The sequence below is a fragment of the Protomyctophum bolini genome (assembly GCF_963924005.1).
Source record: "Protomyctophum bolini genome assembly, chromosome: 13".
NCBI lineage: Eukaryota > Metazoa > Chordata > Actinopteri > Myctophiformes > Myctophidae > Protomyctophum > Protomyctophum bolini.
This window is the reverse complement of record NC_137874.1, coordinates 10,228,294-10,249,073: the sequence shown is the minus strand read 5'-3', so window position 1 is coordinate 10,249,073 and position 20,780 is coordinate 10,228,294. Positions and strand designations below refer to the sequence as shown.

Below are 20,780 nucleotides of genomic sequence, written 5' to 3'. Positions count from 1 at the left end.
ATCATGTATGTACGGATCCCAAAACCACATTGGGATTTCTGCACAATTTAAGTTGCTCTGCATTAAAGCATTAGTTGAAAGCTGCATGTTGTTTTATAGTGTTCATAATCCAACAAGTGAGAGAATTAATTGACCGCCATAGTTCTGAGAGAATGCTTCATGTGGCAGTGGCTCATTCCTTTGGTACCATCATGGCCCGTAAAATGGATTTATGGGTATGAACATTTCCATACCAAAGATTCTCTTTGAGTAACAGCGTTCTGTTCTAAACCTCTTTGTACTGGGCTGTATAGTATTTATTTATTTTTATTTAAATTTTATCCCATGATTTTTGAACCCATTTTTTCAACCAGTGTCAATTATCTAATGTAATCCTGGGCGCTACACTTCCTCTGCCAACCTGGGGGGCATGAGGAGTCCAAGCTGCTTCTTTTCACCTGACAGGGGAGGGTTTCCCCGGCCGGACGTAGCGTGTGGAAGGAACACGTTATTCCGACCAGTTCCTTTCCCCTCCATCAGGTGCCCCGGCTGGCCAGGGGGAGGCAGTTTAGAGACCAGGATTACTGCATGTATTTTGTGAGAGTACCTACCCTAGAACGGTTTCTAAATAAATAACTCACGCCACATGCTGCGTCTCTGCGTCACGATTTTGTAACCCATATTTCACCCCCGTGTCAATTATATAATGTGATCCTGGGCTCTACACACCCTCTGCCAACCTGGGGAGAGCAACGGACTTGAACTCATGCTTCCTTCATGCATGAGTGTCCAAGTTGCTCCTTTACACCTGACAGGGGATTCCCTGTTTGGACGTAGCCCGTGGAAGGAACACGTTATTACAACCAGTTCCTTTCCCCTCCATCAGGCACCCCGGCTGGCCAGGGGGAGGTAGTTTAGAGACCAGGATTACTGCATGTTTTTTGTGAGGGTACCTACCCTAGGGGACACGGGGAGAACATGCAAACTCCACACAGAAAGGCCCTTTCGCCAACCCCGCCTCGGGTATGGGCACTGATGACGCGGTAGGAGAGAACACGCCCCCCCAGCACCAACAGCGTCCCCAGCGGGAATCGAACCCAGGACCTTCTAGCTGTGAGGTGGCAGCACTACCGTGCCCCAAGACTGTATAGTATTTCACTGTGAGGACATAGTCTGGAGCCTTTGAAGCGAGTAGGTTACTGCTGACGCAGTAGTGGTGTAAACAATGCCATGGAAACACGGTGGTCACCACGGAGAAAGCACAATCACACACATAGGAGGCCTTAAGTATGTTTCACCAGTTTCAATTGAAACGGGCCTCCACCCTCAGGGGGGGGGGGGGGGGGGGGGGGACTCCACCCTCAGGGGGGGGGGGCTCCACCCTCAGGGGGGGGGGGGGGGGGGGGGACTCCACCCTCAGGGGGGCTCCAAGCTCCAACTGAACGTCAGGCGTCAGTCAACCCCTGCCACTCTCTCGCTCACTCACTGCCTTGCTCTCTCCCACAATGTTAATGGTAATGTTAAACCTATTTTATGTTAATAACCTGGTAAAATGTGCGGCATTGAGAGGTAAAGGGGAGACACTTTAATTGTAAAGGGACGACAGGATGAGGAGAGGTGTTGCTGTTGCTAATTGTCGAGAGTAATGGCTGCGTGTAATATGGAACAGTCAAACTATTTGTATCAATACGGCTATATCAACAAAATAATTATGTCATAGGTATATGGGGGCCTCATATTTGATCTTGAAACGGGCCTCCAGATTCCTAAGGCCGCCCTTGATCACACAGCACTGTGTTCTTTTACACACAGTGCCGTAGTCAAACACAATGCTTTTATAGCGATAGTGTCAGCCAACAGGAGGCAGGCTGCTGAGGCTAGTGTGATACTTGTTCTAAAAGAAACGTTTGTGCAACTGGATAGCGTTGGTTCCACAGCAGGACTTATTAAGATATTAGATATAAAGTAAGCATAAAATGCAATGAAACTTGTTATGATGGTGCTCTACAAATACGTAATATTTCTTCTGTGACGGCTACAGAGAGAAGACAGCTTGTATGAGAACTTGGCTAAGGGAGCCAAGTTCACATTCTACAGGGATTCTTTGGTTTTGAAAAGTCCAGACAGGTCCTCCCTCTGAAACCTCAGTCTGGTCAACAAAAGACAGTAGTGCATTCTTAAATTCAGACTTCTCCTATGATATAAATATCCTTTTTGTGTCCACACATTCTGCACAGAACTGGCCATTCAGTAGTACTATACGATTTGGGTTTAAACAGGCCAACTGGCATTATCCATTATCCTACACACTGAGAGAGGCCTACCTATGGAGGTGAAGACCTCTGCCTGTACAGTCCAGCTGCAGCAGCAGAGCACAGCCCAGGAGATGAGAGACAAGCACCTCCTCATTCTGCTTCCTGTGATCACCTGTAATTAGACACAGCCACATGAGGGTGATGAGGCCACAAACAAAGCGACAAAGGACAATGCTCCGGACAATGCTCCTTGCATAGCCAGCATTCATCCTTCATATTGCCCGTGGCAGATTAAGTCTGGCCCCTCTCAATTGTGGGGGGACTTCACAGCCGAAGTGGTGACGAGCCAACCAGATTTGTCTGGAATCAGGCTATAACCAATCAGAAATTAAATGCATTTTTAAGTGTTAACATTAAAGGACCACTTCACCACTTTTCAACCTGGTCCTCACAAATAATCATGAAAAAAATGGCGCAATTTTTTTCTACCGAGTCTGTGTCTCATAGGAGGGCTGTGGGCAGTTCAGAAACCGTCTTCCAGTGACATCATCGATGGGGAATACAAGCTAATAGATACTGCAGGGTTACTAGTCCTGAAAATGGAAGCCATATCATTCTCACGATAATGAAAATCTAAACATTTTTGTAAAAAGATCTTGTTTAAAAAGAATCTGCCTAATGATGTCACTGGAAGACAGTTTCTAAACTGCAGACAGCCCTCCTATGAGACACAGGACAGAAATCGTGCCATTTTATCATGATTATTAGTGAGGACCTATTATGAAGATAGGTTGAAAAGTGGTGGTGAAGTGGTCCTTTAAAAAGTAGGAGTTATTTAAAATAACTCATTCTGATTATTTTTATTTTATTATTTGCAGCATTTATGTTAATATTTCCAATAGTAACATTGAGAGAGAGAGAGAGAGAGAGAGAGAGAGAGAGAGAGAGAGAGAGAGAGAGAACATGCAGCAAAGAGCCTCAGATTGTATGGCCGTTGTAAGTCGTTGTTGACGGAAATTGTTCCATATTCTGGTCGTATGACTTTTGATGCACACTTTATTTAGTCTAGCAGGCTATACTGCTCACATATACTGCATCTTCAATCATACAACCACACTTACAAATACCAAACAGGCAAGCTTCTGGATGATGATGCATTTCCTCGCGGAATTAACAGACATTGTAAAGACGTGGGCATGCCGTTTCATAGTTTCCACTGAGCTCCGTCTAAATGGGTCATTAGTGGACTGAGACACTTTGTCTCAATAACATCAAGGCGTTGATTGTTACAGAAAAAGAACAAAGAGGGGACAAATGCACTGAGGGAGTCACAAACTAGTCTGTCAACGTTATCCAGTTTAATGAGCACCACTGTGGGATGTGCACCGTCACTGTGCATGCTTCATACTGTCACAAGCTCCTGTGGTGGTATTTGTATGTCATGTCATTGTCCCGTCCTTCCTTCCTTCCTTCTACACTGTAAAGTGTAAAGCTCTTTCAACCTGGTGAATCCTTCCCCTCTCTTCTCTCTTTCTTCGGAAATCCTTTTGGACCAAAAGGCCTGACTGCACCTTGTGCTGTTGGCATTTTTATATTGTCTAATAAAATAGTCAATCATTATTTTACATTATAATTATTGTGATATTATAAGACAAAATGTATCTCTATTGATCCTTTGACTAAACTAAAGGTCAGATCCGATTCACAATGATGCGTCATCAATCTTGGTTTATTTTTTACTTATACAGCATTTATTTTTATTTTTTTGAGGAAGCACAAACATGTTTATGTGGCAACACACAGACAGATATTAATTGGGATTTGGGAGTGCTGTCCAGTGTTCCCTGATTCAATGCAGCATTTATTAGAGCCATCAGAACTGTCAAGAGTCCAATACACATGTTGCCACGTTGCCTGGGCCAGCCCTCGGTTTCTTAAATCATTTTTTTCTAGTGTGAAAAAGATACTGGCTACATAAATAATGGATTTTCACAATGACAAGAGCTCCATAAATAGCAGACAAGACAGAGCTCCATAAATAGCGGACAGACAGTGAAATCATCACATGGCAGCTATCCAACACTCTTGGACCACTAGCTGGGATCCATCTGTTGTTCCTCATATCTGTTATTTAAGATGAATTGAAGCAGCGGCTGCATCGTTTTCGTTTTGCTTCCACAAAACCTCAGTTCACCTTCTGCAGAAGAATGAAAGGATCTGACAACGGTTCTCAAGCGCAACTTCGCAGATTCCTTTCCTGAATCCTATTGTACTAGTAGTAGCCTATGTAAAACAAGAGCTTTTTTTTACCTTGTTTTATGTAGGCTGGCATTGATTTTCCAGCACCATTAAGAGAAGAGTGTTATTTTTTTTTCTTTAATGACTGGGGGGGACGGGGGGACACACACGACACACTACACCACTAGTTCTCAAATTGGGGTCCCCAGGGATTCTTGAAGGGGTTACAGGGGTCCCCCAGCATAACTGATTAATATATAACCAAAATCAGTTTAACTATTATTGTATACTTTGGCTATTCAAAAATAGCAGATCTACAAGTATTTGATTGATGGAACAATCACTAAGCATATAATCAATAGCCATGTTAACTACCGTAGATTTCACTAGGATATCCTTGTATCCATGCCTGAGGGAAAAGGGGAGAAATCGTTGTGGATTTAGGTGTGAAACAGGCTAGCATTCCTTGACTTTCACTACAGTGTCTCTAAATCCAACTATGTTTTACCGCATCATTCCTCAATGATTGCTGCTTACTGTTGCTCGTCTTTCTTAAGCACACACGACAACACGCACACATCACCAAACATCTGTTATTACGTTAATGATACAGTCACAAGGCTTTGCTCGAGTTGGGAAAGAATAAGATATGATTTATGCGACAGCTGCTGACAAAACATTACCTGACTTTCTATAAACCAAAAACGTACTGCGATACGTTTGTGCTATTACGAGAATGGGAACCTCTCCAAGGAATCCACTTAGTAGGTTCTGACAATACATGTTATTTGCTAACGATCTGTTAAGGGAACATGCGAGACACAGCGATAGGCTTCCAAGAGGCAGATATCCATCATGGGTCATAGTGTAATCTGTGTCCACAGGGAGGGGCGGAGGATGAGATAGAGACAGTTGTGGTAAACATTACAAGTAGAGTCCAACACGTATCCCCATCTCCATCCTGTGTGGCCTGTCAGAACAGAATGGAGCCGAAAGGAATGCATTAATGAAATGGGACAGAATGGAACGGTATGAAAAAATAGCAGATCTTCGCTATTTCGTCAGACCACAAAGTATTATGTAATGTAGGGCTTACAGTAAGTGGTTAAATATTAAACATACGAATATTAGTTGCGGTGGAGCGTTCCTTCATTTATATTAGTTTCCTTAGAGGCGAGACTATGTCCTCCCTGACCCCAAGTTCAACAGTTGAATGCCTACCCCCAAGTTCAACAGTTGAATGCCTACTTGCGTGTGTAATATGTGCGCTCGTAATGTTTTCCAGTTTGACTTGGTGCAGAATAAAATGTATCACCGTTCTCCGATTTCACACAGCAGCATTGTGGAGAGGACCAGACTACTACTAACCCAAATAGCCTTTACCTACAGCGGCATGTGGATGTTAAATGGCTTACAAGTTATAGAAAGTCAGTGTGAATTCAAACCTTTCCATGGCATACATACCAAGACCTACCAACCAAAACCCTAAAGCCTACTTTTTTCTTTCTTTTTGGAGATTATTTTTTCTTTGGTCTTATCCCGTAATAAGGATGACAATGGAAACAAGCCTTTAGACTATTTGTGCTTTTATCCTTTTGAATAAATGTTCAATAAAGTGCTCCATCATTTAAAACTAGCATTTCCTCTGACTCTCACATTCCTATATATTTTATTTTTGTATCATTTACAACAACAAATATCACATATCTTGCAGAGTCTTCAAGATGTCAAGCAGGCATGGTCTTACTGTACAATGTAGTCAGACCATGCCTGCTTGAATCTGGCACACTTGTGACTTGCACATGGACTGGATGTACGTACAGTAGACTGAATTAGACAGGTGCCTGTGAAAGATAACTGTTGTGAGACTCATTCATCGTTGTCATACTCATTGTTTAACCCATTTAGACCTGACGTCGAAGATTTAAAAATGTATTTTTTCTGAAAAACCTCATGTTTCTATATCAGTGTGGTTCTCAATATGTCAAGGACCCCAAAAATTATATGTGATATGCCGCCGACCCCCATCTGAAAATATGTTGTTCCAGGGACCCCCCAGAAGCAAAGATTTTAGTTAAAATTTGAAACTCTGAAAGAATATATATATATATATATTCAAAGATTTGAGGCACATTTTCACGATTTTTCAAAAAAAAAAGCAGACCTACAAGCTCATAGTGCGGCACTCATGCCACGCTATGAGCTTGTAGATCTGTTATTTTCCAATAGCTAAAGTATAACATAATGCTTGAAACACCAAAATGGATTAAAGACTCTACATAGTACATATCCATATTATACTGTATACCTGGTATCAGTCAGGCTCTGTATCTTACACGGTGGATGGATATGCTCTACTACAGTACTGCCCAATTCAAGTTCTTTCCCTGTCACACAGCCAGGCCAGTGGAATTAGTTTCAGCACTGATGAACAATGCGCCACATGCAATAGGACACAGATGGGAGTACATGGGAGTACAAGTGAAAAGACACACAATGGACAGCACTATGCAAATGGGTAAACGCAACCATTCATCTTGAATTAATTAAGGAAGGCCAAACCTCTCTCCCGTGGACATTAGTGAACCATATCATGTAGCATTAACAATAAAGCTACTGCCAAGATTGTTGTTGCAGGCTCTCTTCTAGCATTAGATTACATTCCTGGATTTCACAACCATTTCCGACGTCCTGATGCTTGCCTGGCACCGCACATCCATGACCAATACAGCAGACGGCTAATGATGACTAATTACAAAACATTTCTCAGTGTGTGCCACCGCATCGCCCGTTAATTTTTTCCAGCTCTCCAATAAAACAGATCACAACCTTTCCTATAAAAGTGAATCCAGGCCCAGTGTTTTTGCAGTTGACTTTTCCTACTCTCTATAATTAAGTCTTCTGTCTGCCCATCTCGTGCCTTGTAGACCAGACCCAAATTAACGACATGGATGGGATGGGACAGCAGAAAACCAACCTACCCTATATTACTCCCTGGCTTTGACCATACTGCCAGGACCCACGGTTAGCGGTAACGGTTTATATTAAGCATTAAGCCCACGTTTTCACAGGAAATGATTACTCAGCGGGTTTAATCTCCACCAGCTGCGCTGGCCGGTTGCCTGTTGCTCGGTTCGGCTGGACCCAGTCGACAGGGGCTAACCCGGAGGGACAGAGGTCAAAAGACTCGGTCAGTGCCATCCCATTAAGTTGTTAAAAACGTGAGCATGTAGGTTATACAGTACAGTGCATTCAAAAACAGAATGTTATGCTAAATCTAAGTCTGGGGTAATTGGGAACTCAAATAAACCGTTTGTTAGTCCACAGTTTTGGAAGTGGATGTAGCGCTAAATCTGATAATTTGCAGTGCTTGTTATTCTACCCGTTTGACCGTGATTTCATAGTCATACTGTAACACAAACTCTGACACACCTACAGTACACATAGCCCTAGGCTACAAAGCCTGTTGGAACATTTTTTCCCCCTGCACAGTTCATGTGTGTCATAAGCAGGTTGACTTATGTTCTCAATATGTAAATCATTTATTTTAAATACCTTGAGGCATAAGTAATTGTGAGGCAATAGAACGGTTTCTTTTTTTCCCCCTAAATGTTTTATCCCACGATTTTGTAACCCATATTTCACCCCCGTGTCAATTATATATTAATGTGATCCTGGGCTCTACACACCCTCTGCCAACCTGGGGAGAGCAACGGACTTGAACTCATGCTTCCTTCATGCATGAGTGTCCAAGCTGCTCCTTTACACCTGACAGGGGATGGGGGATTCCCTGTTTGGACGTAGCGCGTGGAAGGAACACGTTATTACAACCAGTTCCTTTCCCCTCCATCAGGTGCCCCGGCTGGCCAGGGGGAGGCAGTTTAGAGACCAGGATTACTGCATGTTTTACCCTAGAACGGTTTCTAAATAAATAACTCACCCCACATGCTGCGTCTCTTCAAAAGTCATTAATATAAGATTGGAGAGGTCATATCTGATTAGAAAAATATGACCCATTTGCAGACTGATAGCCTAAGAAGCCACATGGCAAAAATGCTACTGCAAAGTCAGCAATGTCTTCATTTTCAATGAGCGAGACAATCTCCCTTATTTAGGCTATTAACTGACTCCCTGTGTGAATTAACAATAACCCTTCATTCACTGTTTTAATGACGATAGTTATTTTAGTCACAGTAACATGATGGGGCACAATGTTGCTGGAAGGCAGTGGAAGCTATACCCTAGTAGTGAACGCTCTTTAACCATGACAGCATATCCTATATTACTTGAAAGCAATGATGCACTTTATGCACAAGTTACTTTACTTGTAATTCTGTATTGCCCATTAAAACGCTGATAAACTACATAGATGCACCTTTTACATTGTTTCATGTACACTGTATGTATGTTTGAAATGGATGAAATGTAGCATCTTTACGTTCCATTTGGTTGTAATGTTCATGAATATGCTTGTCCCATCGAAATAAATGAATAAAGTAAAGTAAAGTTAACCTGACCATTAAGATTTTATATTTACTTAAACCCCTGTGCTGAGGCCCAGGCGGTGGCGTAACCGTCTGGGCACCGCAGGTTCGACTCCCGAGCCCGACACGGCCTTTACTGCATGTCTTCCCCCATCTCTCCCGTTTCCTGTCAGCCTACTGTCTGTCCCTTCAAAAAACCAATAAAAGGCATAAGCCGCAAAGAAATATCTTTAAAAAAAGACCCTGTGCTGTGATGATTGTCTACCAGTTCACAGGTAAAACTATGAAAACACACTTGTGTGCACTGTGGGCGTATTGCTTCATGATTTAATCCCCCTCCCCCACCCCCACCACCTCTGGGGTCCTGTACCTTCACTGAAGTTCACTCTCTCTGCTCCAACAGCATTTTTAACATATTTTGGCTGGGTATCCGGAGAACTTGCCAGTTTACCAACTCGCCGCGATTTAGTGCATTTTAGTTTTACTTCAACTTCATTTAAATTGCAATGAATTGAGAGAGAGAGGATAGTTGTTTAGAGACACTAGAGAAAGTAGGAATGCTAAAAGTCTAAACACCATGCCTGACTCTACATTCCCAGAGAGAAACATACAGTGATAAGCCTTAGTATGGATTAGGAATGGGGTTCATAATTTTTAACATAATGTTCCTAAAACAACATCAGACACGAGAGGAGAGAACGCAACTGAATTTTGAAACTAAACCAAGAGTGTTTTTTTTTGCAGGTATGCAATAACAAAAATTAAAGGGACATTACAGACATTAAGACAATGAATACCTACAGTATATAGTACACCATGGACACTAAAATGTGACAGATAGTATGAATATCATTGCATGAACGCTAGCGGTCAATGAAAAGCTGTATAGCTGACCATAGGAACTGGAGTTCCTAATGGTGTGTAAAATGTGTGTAAATCTTTGTATTTTATATATTTATTTTTTGAATAAGCGAAGATTTTAACTCAAATCTTTGCTTCTTCGGGTCTCTGTCTGGAACAAAACATTTTGAGAAGAGATGGGGGGTCGGAGGCCAGCTTTTGGGGGTCCTAGACATGGAAATGATTGAGAACCACTGATAAAGCAACACAAGTGTTTCATAAAACTGCTTGGCATTTAGAAGACATCTGTAGAATTGGCTTCAGGTCTGCTAGGGGGTAGTTTTGACTTTTGACGTGGCAGGCAGATTGAGGTTGCATCACTGGCTGTCTGTCATCTTGCACAGAGCTGCTAGCCATGCTTCACCTCAGCATGTCTTAAAGACATCAATAACCACAGGGTGTGGGTATTTAGTTATTGCAGGCCATTCTTTAACATGAGGAGAGACAGACAGGCCAGGTCTCTGGTTCGTAACACACATGCCTTAGCTTACACAAGCATGTGCATGCGTCACATGCACACAAACTACTGGTGGTGCACATGTACTGTAATATGTACTGTATATGTGCAACACATATGCTGCACAGACAAGACCATCAAAGGCTGTGAAAACGGGAACATTTTTATAGCCACACCAAAAAGAAAGAATTGATAAACATGACCAAATTTAGCTTTATTTGAAATTCTGCAACGTATACCCTAGTGGATAATGTAGATAGAAAAGGGAGAGGGATTTACATTTATTTACATGTAGTGGGCTCCAAAAGACAGAAAATGTGTTATTCTGAGAACACCTGCCATGTATGTTCCCTCAAGTCACGGCAGAGAACGTCTGCCCAGTAGAATCCTGATCACTGCAGAGAACATCTGCCCAGTAGAATCCTGATCACTGCAGAGAACATCTGCCCAGTAGAATCCTGATCACTGCAGAGAACATCTGCCCAGTAGAATCCTGATCACTGCAGAGAACATCTGCTCAGAATCCTGATCACTGCAGAGAACATCTGCCCAGTAGAATCCTGATCACTGCAGAGAACATCTGCTCAGAATCCTGATCACTGCAGAGAACATCTGCCCAGTAGAATCCTGAACACTGCAGAGAACATCTGCCCAGTAGAATCCTGAACACTGCAGAGAACATCTGCCCAGTAGAATCCTGATCACTGCAGAGAACATCTGCTCAGAATCCTGATCACTGCAGAGAACATCTGCTCAGAATCCTGATCACTACTGATAAAACATGCCAGTCCAATCCCTTCTGAGAAAAGAAAACCTGTCACCTGCCCTGACGTCCAATCACTGCTGAGAACAGTACCTTCCCTGACGTCTAGCATCGTCCCCAGCCTTTACTCGTCCCCGACATCCAACCAATGCTCAGAACACCTGCTGCAACCTATCACTGGTGATTGGAAATGCCTCCAAGGCTCCGATACGATACAGGCTAGAATGCTGGATCGGGGATGGGTGAGAAGTGAAAGCTCTATTATGCAATGTGCACTGATCCAGTCAGTGCACATGATTTCAGTTTCACCCAGTTGGTGGCTGCTCTGCTAATGTGCACTCAAGAGTGCTGTTGCTGTTGGGGGTTACAATCAGGGGGGCAGTCAAACAGATATTTTGTGAAGCCACTGAGGAAATGGATTTCCTGAAAGTTCATATAATGGTCTGTTGTGGCGCTGTCATTGGGCCCAAAAAAACCCATATCCCCATAGAAGTCCATGTATTTGGGCCCAACTTCACCGTCCTAGACTGTATTACCTTAATAAACATGGTCATGAATACTTTCTGCTTCCAGTCACTAGTTTAAAGTCTCATTTCTAATGTCATAATATTCTTTTTGGAAAATGATGGTCCCATTTATTAAAAAAATTACCATAAAGTCGCGTATGTTCTGAGGGGCGTGGCTACCGTTACAGTCTATGATCGGGATTCCCCACCCACTCGAGTCAAAATAAAAACCAACTAAGAAGAAGGGGGGAAGTCCCGCCTCGTTGTCTGGGCCAGCCAATGGGCCAGCTGGGCCCAAACGGATCTAGAAAGATGGCGATGTACAATTCAAGGACTGACAGGCTTCATTTTACGTTCACGTTAGACCCGGGGAACGCTTTGTCCATATTTTTTACAGTCTATGGTTACAATATGTGTCTTGCTCAGGGACACTTCGGCACGCACACAGTGTAGGCTATGGGTGAGCCAGGTGGCAAGGCAAACCCAAACCAGTGACTTTGTTTTGGTTATCAGACAGACACTGGCCTCTCACTCTATACACACACACTAAAAGCTATGGCCATGCATGCACCCCAACTGTTTACTGCAGATGAATGCTCTTAAGAATTCTGTCTTTCTTTGTATATGCTTCTATGACACCAAGTATCAATAAAGCCTTTGAAAATATGTGTTCCACTCCACAGTAAATATCAGAAGGAATGAGTATGCCTCATGACTTATTCCTTTTAAAACACTAAATGCAATTAGGTATTAATTAAGTCTAAAGGAAAAAAGTATGAATGAATGAATCTTGTAAAAGTATTACTACACCATATAGATAAGATAAGCGTTTTCAAAATGTTATAAATGCCAAGAAACAACACCGAGACGAGGGTCTAGTAGTCTAGAGTAGATTAATCAGAGTACACATCTGCTCAATTTATCCCCATCTGGAGGACTACAATAGCTCTCACGGTGACGTCAGCCCAAGACGGACGCTTCTAGAAGTACTGGAACTAGGACTTTCTCTAGAACCTACTGACTGGAGACGAAATCACTGGAAACGCAGGAGTAGCTGGTCTGGTCAATGATTCTCAGCAGAAAATAGACTTTTTATGTCATATTTCGCTGTAGGAACAATGCTAAATGATATAGTCAGTAGTAGTCGCACCGTTACAAAAGTTCACTCATGCACTTTCAAAACTTTCCCTTTTCGCGGCGTTACAATATCACCAATCTATACCTGAACGATACGTTGCAACAAGCGATCGAGCAATAATATGAAATCATAATGACGGGAGCACCGCTAGACTACAGAATCTCGTGTTTACCGTTTATTTTCCACAATAAAGCCATAATAATCTACATCAAAGTAATCAACACCTCAGCTATACCTACAATATGTAGTGGACCTTGTTGATATTGACAACCTTTCCAGCATGTTTTCACGACAACAGCTCAGTCAGCATGCATGCATGTGGCCACTTCTGACGTTATACTGTTAAATGGTGCCATGACAGTCCAGACTTACCTTTATTTTCTTGTTTCAGAACGATTAACTTCACACCTAAACGCTGTCCAAAAATATAGTCGACTCCTTGGGGTTAAAGGAATAGAAGACACGCTCCTCAGTCTCCCCCTGCCACGTACAGAACCTCCTCTTATGTTAGTCAGTCGCCAGTCGAGAATAAATAACCCAGTTCGTCTAATAGATGCGCAGCAACATTCCTTAGCTGCCTACTGCACCAATCATCCTGGAAAAATATGGACATTGTTGGACATTCTTTTGGTATATTGTAGGTCTTTACCAATAGTTACAAAATATAGGCTACGTATTTTGGCTATAGCCATACAAAAAATGTCAGCTGCCCTATATTTGCTGCTGTAACTTTGGCTGCTAGAAAACCAAGAAAAACAGCACTGTTGTGACTAAAGTAGTTCATTGGACGAAGCCCTTGCCCCGTGAGTATAGGGTAGGTGGACTTACAGCCACGGTGTACAGACAGAGCATGGTGAATGCATTAGATGAAAAGTTCAAATATTTTATGCAGCCGTTTATAGTAACTACGGTAATACTATTCATGCTTCCCTGCACGTTTACATTTTGGTCCAAGAAGGCTGGATGGGCTGGAGTCAGTGGAGTGAGTCAGTGGAGTGAGTCAGTGGAGTGAGTGAGTGAGTGAGTGAGTGAGTGAGTCAGTGGAGTGAGTGAGTGAGTGAGTGAGTGAGTGAGTGAGTGGAGTGGAGTGAGTGAGTGAGTGAGTGAGTGAGTGAGAGAGTGAGTGTGTGTGTGTGTGTGTGTGTGTGTGTGTGTGTGTGTGTGTGTGTGTGTGTGTGTGTGTGTGTGTGTGTGCGGTGCTGTGCGTGTGGTAGTGGCAGTGCTGTATGTTGTGGATGTGCAACAGTGCAACCTACACCAGCAGGAGGAAACAGCTTTAGGCTAAATACATTTACAGTTATTCTATACCAGATTTACCAGTGTTTATGTTTTTATGTGGAGTGGAGTGTGTGTGTGTGTGTGTGTGTGTGTGCGTGTGTGTGTGTGTGCGTGCGTGTGTGTGTGTGCGTCCGTTGAAAAAGCAAGGGATGTCCTCACACTGAATTGTAGCTCCCAGGAAAATTCTTTTGATTACAACATTTCGACCAGCTGTGGTCTTCATCAGGTATCTTACCAGCTGATCTCCGGCAGGTGCCACATTTTGCATGCACACTCCCTGGATGCCAAAGATGAACCTCTGCCCCAAATCTTCCAGAACGGCCTGATATAGCGCCACCAGGTGGCCGACTTTTGAAAAACAAAATTTTTGATATTACTTAAGTAATCCCGCAAATCGTTACACACTGTCTATAGTCATGTGTTATATTCTTGTGTCATATTCCATCCTAATTGGCTGGATTGGCCCGTTTTGAACAAAATCATGAACGCAGCGTGCAATTTACGTGACTATCAGCGTAGAAGAGGCATATCTATTTGGATTTATGGTTACAGGATTTCTGCTGATTGGGCTGTGCATTGGTGTACCGAAGAATTGGAAAAATGGCAACGCTGAACGGAGCCCCTATGCTGCCTGCCATGGCCGAGCTGGGCAGGGCACTTGGGGAGATGCATCAGAAGATGGACACGATCTTGGAACAGGCCAGCGCACTGCAGATGCATCAGAAGACGGACACGATCTTGGAACAGGTCAGCTCCCCGAGAGCCATGACGGACAGAGACAGAGAGCCATAACGGACATAGAGGAGAAATAGCCATATTGCTATCCCTCGCTCTAAACATGAATCTGGATTCCCCCCAATTGACAATCTCCACAGGAAGAGACAGCGCAAGAAAGGATCCTCTGCCCAAATAATAAAGAACCTTGATCTTTCACAGACTTTCCTACTAGGCTGAGGAATATATCCCACCCTTTTCACATTGGCCTGAAAGAGGTCACCAACAGGTGTATTGGTGTAAAACACATTTTTGGAAAGAAATGCCTCAAATCATCCAATTGCCACCCAAGGTGTATAAGAAGAAATGGCACCCTTTTCACATTGGCCTATTATAGCGCCACCAGGACTAGGAGGCCACAACCTGACGTGGCCTGGTGGAGGGAGACCTGTGCCCTGAGGGGGCAAAAAGACCAAATAGCCAAAAAAGAAGAAGAAAACAGGGCTCATCCTCCTACTGTGTGGTGTGCGTGTGTGCGTGCGTGTGTGTGCGTGTGCGTAGTGGGGGGGGGGGGGGGGATTGCAATATGTATTTATTTGTCTCACGTGTTGTACTGTGACATCACCTGTTATTTTCATTTTGTTGTGTGGACATACTGTACAAGACAGACAATGGGGAAAGCTTTTCAGGGAATCTGGCCGAAGCGGCCGACGCATGGGTGGAGCTTCATTTCCATCCACCAGCTGTCTAAAAACCCGGAAGAGACCTCCTTGGGCCGCACATGGAAGTTCAGGTCTGCTTACGGCTAGTCTAGGTGAGCTTAAATGAACTAACTCTGCAAGCTACATATCATTACATTTATTTTCTGTATTTTAAAAATACAGAAAATATGTATTTTCTGTATTTTACAATTTATTTAGTAAAATAGTTGCCCATCTCTGACAACGGGAGGGCCATGCATTCCCAATGGGCATCGTTCCCGAAAGGCATCAGACTGGTATCTGTACTGTACAGTCATTAAGTCGGAAAACACAGGTGTACCACATTCCTGACATACCACGCAGGTGATCCATGCTGCATGCTGGTTCTCCCCTTGCAACTGACCCCCACGCACACGCACACACACACACACACACACACACACACACACACACACACACACACACACACACACACACACACACACACACACACACACACACACACACACACACACACAAGAAACCGCTGGGGCTACAGTTATGCATAGAGCCCATTGCTGGCTGCTCATCAGCGGCTTCTCACTGCTCCTAATAGTTAGGATGGGTAAAATGCAGAGGACACATTTCCCCAAGGGGATCAATGCAATATTATAACTACTATAGCTGATCCTTTGGGAGGGTTAAAATGTCTAAGCGTAACAATATTGGTGGTTGAATGTTGTATGTATACCGCAGGTTATCTAGAAGCACCCTTTCCTGGCTGTCCCCCATCGTCCTTGGATACAACGGTAACAGGTTGTATTATATGCAGAGCGGACTTCTAACAGGTAGCCTCCATTTCTTCTTGGACTGAAGGACAGGTTACAAAAGGGACAATAGGGGGGGGGGGGAAACAAGTGCAAACTATTTTCTGATAGGCTATGAAGCAATTTGAAGGCTATGTTGCACAGGTCTGTCCTGCAAGGCTGCAACTGCAGTATGAATGGGGTCAGTTGAAAAACAAATTTAAGAGTAGATCAACACTTAATGATTTAAACTAAAGCCTTCACGAGGCGCAAGAATATGAAAGAGTCACAGTGGAACTGTGAGTGCATGTGCATAACAACCTCACAAACGGGCAGAAAAACAGCTTCTTTCCAGGAGCTGTATCCAAAGCATAGACTGTAAAAATTATGGACAAAGCGTTCCCCGGGTCTAACATGAACGTAAAATGAAGCCTGTCAGTCCTTGAATTGTAAATCGCCATCTTTCTAGATCCGTTTTGGCCCAGCTGGCCATTGGCTGGCCCAGACAACGAGGCGGGACTTCCCCCCTTCTTCTTAGTTGGTTTTTATTTTGACTCGAGTGTGTGGGGAATCCCGATCATAGACTGTAACGGTAGCAACTTTATGGTCATTTTTTAAATAAATGGGAGCATAATTTTACAAAAAGAATATTATGACATTAGAAATGAGACTTTAAACTAGTGACTGGAAGCAGAAAGTATTCATGACCATGTTTATTAAGGTAATACAGTCTAGGTGAAGTTGGGCCCAAATACATGGACTTCTATCTATGGGGCTATGGGTTTTTTTGGGCCCAATGACAGCGCCACAACAGGCCATTATATGAACTTTCAGGAAATCCCGATTTCCTTAGTGGCTTCACAAAATATCTGTCTGACTGCCCCCCTGATCCAAAGACAGAAAAGACACTCTAGTCTATAGGTGTCAGTGTTGGCCCACTTACTAATGCACATACCAGCTTCACACGTTACGTCTACTTGCCAGCCCATAGTAGCCTGGTGAAACCACTCCCCCTGCTGGAAAAACTCAATACTGCCGCAATCTGGCGAAGTCAGGTTAAACCCATAGAGCCCCATTGTGAACCTGGACATTTTGAGTAGCCTAAAGTTTTATGTTGGTCCCGACTCCCCAGCATTTTAGAAACTACCGGGTGCTAACTTGCATACGTTGGGCAATTTTCATAATAGGGAGTTACATGTGACCATACTATTACTAACCGTCGACCGATATAAGGCAAAAGAAAATCAAAATGTCCTTTAAATAAATCAAAACCCTACTAACTACTAGAGTAAGAGCAAACAACACAACACAAAATAATCATCCTAAAAATGTGACTATCAGGAATATCTGCGCAAAAGAATAAAACCGTAAACTAACATTATTCATATAATTGCGCATGATAGGACAGCTTACTTCTAAATAAAAGTGACAATTTGAGTTTCATAAAGATACGGATTTATCCGGCTCAAATATCCTCTCCGGCTCTCGCTTTCCCCGTACGGTTATGGCTAAAATTGTATCCTCCAAATCCAAACCATATTATGATTCTATTCATCCCCTGGCTGTAAAGACACTGGCAACAAGTTTAACATACTCTATGGTTTAACCAAGGTATTTCCGCGCTCCAGATACAGACAGCCGAGGACATGTTTTCTAGAACCCCGTTTCACTCTCGTGGAGGAGAGGCGAGGCGAGGGGAAACAGGCACAGCACAGTCGAGGTCCCTGGTTGTTGAATGTCCAAACCAAACCAGTGTGTTTGTTGTGTGTGTGTTTTAGTCCAAGAGAGAAATGACAGGGAACATATCCACAAGACAAGCCGTGCGCTAGCGCTGCTGTAGCCTACTTAAATCAACCAAAACGCAATGCAGGCAACCGGCCGGGGGACGCGAGTAGGCCTACATAAACACAAACTACGGCGAAGAGGAGGAAGAGCCCAGACAGACAGACAGACAGACAGATTTCTATTTGTGCTCATAAAATTGTTGTACTTACATGGTTTGGTCAACAGATGTCGCTCCTTGTTTGTTTCACAGAAGTGGTTGTTTGGTTCAAAGCTTGAATGTGATGATGTGGTACAATATGCTACCTCATCTTGCTTTCTAACAAAGTAGATGATTTATCAGAAAATAGGCTATAACTAAGATAACGTTATGGCAAGCCCTCTTTCCCGCAAATACTGCCAAATAAAATAAAATAAAAAGCAGAATAACAAATTCAATCATACATTTTGTCTTGTTGACACAACAGGGCGTCTCTGTTTCTAGGTAAACCCGAAAGGTATTTTGCTTACCACGCTATGGCCTTCAAATAAAAACATGCCAACAGGTATACTTTTCTCACACCTGAATGGGTGTGTGTGTGTGTGTGTGTGTGTGTGTGTGTGTGTGTGTGTGTGATTTGGTAATTACATGTAGAGGACTGAATGTCTGGCATGTCACAGATCAAGACGCACAGAAACCATTTAGGAACGTTGGGGGGGGGAAATGACGTGATATATTATGGAATGTGTCATCTAGTTCATTACTGTTGGTGGCATGTGAAGCGTTTACGCTTAATTTACGGGCTCACGATACATTGCCTTGAGAACTTGTAGATCGGCTATTTTTCTGTGCACGCGACACCGGCATTATGATGGCGTATAGCCAGGGATTCCACCAGACCAGTTCAGTCTAGGCACACCATGGATACTAAATTCGTCAACACCAAGACTATAAACTTCAGAAAAACACAGCACAATGGCAGTTAGTTTTTACATCATGCATGAGGACACCGACCCATCATCAAACACCCGATAGCCTCATGGGAGAGTGCACACTGGGACTGAACAAATTAATCATTAGCCTATCGCTATTTCGATATTTGGCACAAATATTGAGGTATGATGTTTTGTTCATATTGCACATGTGCAGCCCCAGGCCCATGCATTACCCTCCAGTAACACTGACTGTTTTTCTCCTGCACAGAACCCTGAGCCTAAATCTGACTTACAACAGTGAGTTACCTTGTTGTGGCAAATGTGTCCCAGCTGAGCATAAGAGCCGCTCTGTGTGTGTGTGTGTGTGTGTGTGTGTGTGTGTGTGTGTGTGTGTGTGTGTGTGTGTGTGTGTGTGTGTGTGTGTGTGTGTGTGTGTGCGCGTGTGTGTGTGTGTGTGTGCGTGCGTGTGTCACTAAGAGCAAGATGACTGTATAAGCGCACTGTTTATCCACGTCAGACAATCAGGGGTCCAAAGTGTACCCTTACGGATCTGTAACTCTGAAAGTCCCAGAGAGCAGAAGAACATTGTATCAAATGGGAGTGTGTGGCCTCTAATGCATATCAAAGCGGGGGTCCTTGAAATGGAAACGGTTGAGAGGCACGGCTATAAGCGCACATGAAGCAGCATCCCTTCCTTTTCTCTCCACCCAGTCATTTAGCTGAGGTTAACGTCTTCCAGATGTGGCCAGTGTTTCCATACGTCAAGGCTATACTCAGCTGCTGGCCATACGCTGCGAGGTTATGAGGTCAAAGATGCTCCGTGTCGCTCTGAAGAGACCATCTAGCAAAGATCGCACGCACGCACGCACGTCGCACGCACGCGCACGCACACACACACACACACACACACACACACACACACACAGACACACAGTTTGGGGTTTCAATGTCTTTAATCAAACTTCATCAGCAGAGCTTGACATTTCTGGTCTGTGTAATATTGACTACAGTCTGCTTCCGTAACATAGACACAGGAAACACAGTGTCTGTATGGTACATTCGTCCAAATGCCAAGTAATTAGATAGAGGCAAAGAAAATACAAAGCAGACACGATTCCTGTGTGTGTGTGTGTGTGTGTGTGTGTGTGTGTGTGTGTGTGTGTGTGTGCACACGTGCATATGTGCATGTGTGGGTGCTGGCGTGCGTGAGCATGGCCTGACCCACTAAACAAAGTAAACACATCTTCAACCTCCAAGATCATAATTCGTTTTTGTTTTTTTCATCAATCTAATAAACAGCACCTACAACTGTAACAATGAAATGTATGCTTTTCTACCAGATATGATTTTGTTTTTGTTTTAACTGAAACAGTGGGCCCATATATATTCTGTGTTGTGTGTGTGTGTGTGTGTGTGACGTGTGCGTGCGTGCAAATGTTGAGAGTTAGAGAGAGAATCATAGGCACTTTCTTGTTCAGTTTCTGCAGTAAGCTACAACGCGAGGCTGCATCATTGAGATCTTTCAAGCTTGTAGAATATGATTTCAGTAGTATCTACCCAGGCTAGTTTAACTTATGGATTCAAATAATGCATCTAATCTGCAGAACTGTGATTCATGTGGTCTGTCTATAGCCAACCTGCGTATGTCTGAGAGATGACAACAAAGAGGGCTCTGTGTCTGAGTGTGTGTGTGTGTGTGTGTGTGTGTGTGTGTGTGTGTGTGTGTGTGTGTGTGTGTGTGTGTGTGTGTGTGTGCGTGTGCGTGCGTGTGACTGTGTGTGACTGTGTGTGTGCGATTGTGTACTGTCTTGCATTACTAGTTGAAGTCCAGATGTCCACAAGAAGGATTTGAGTAATAGACATTGTGAGGAATGAGTATCATCAT

At 43.4% G+C, this 20,780-nt stretch overlaps 1 protein-coding gene across 3 annotated transcripts in view; it reads right to left on the bottom strand.

The window, feature by feature from the left end:
- Positions 1-13,231, bottom strand: part of LOC308326512 (prolyl 4-hydroxylase subunit alpha-2-like) — a 36,512-nt gene extending 23,281 nt beyond the window's left edge. For 2 of the 3 annotated variants that reach the window (XM_080779418.1, XM_080779416.1), the window contains exons 1-2: positions 13,093-13,231; positions 2,304-2,406 (exon numbers count right to left, since the gene is read on the bottom strand). In XM_080779418.1, the coding sequence (XP_080635544.1) occupies positions 2,304-2,388 (85 nt within the window). In that variant the 5' untranslated portion in view covers positions 2,389-2,406; positions 13,093-13,231. Of the gene's footprint in view, positions 1-2,303; positions 2,407-9,009; positions 9,140-13,092 lie in introns of those variants that run through there. The other variant, XM_080779417.1, reaches the window with a different exon arrangement.
- Positions 13,232-20,780: the final 7,549 nt, after the last annotated feature.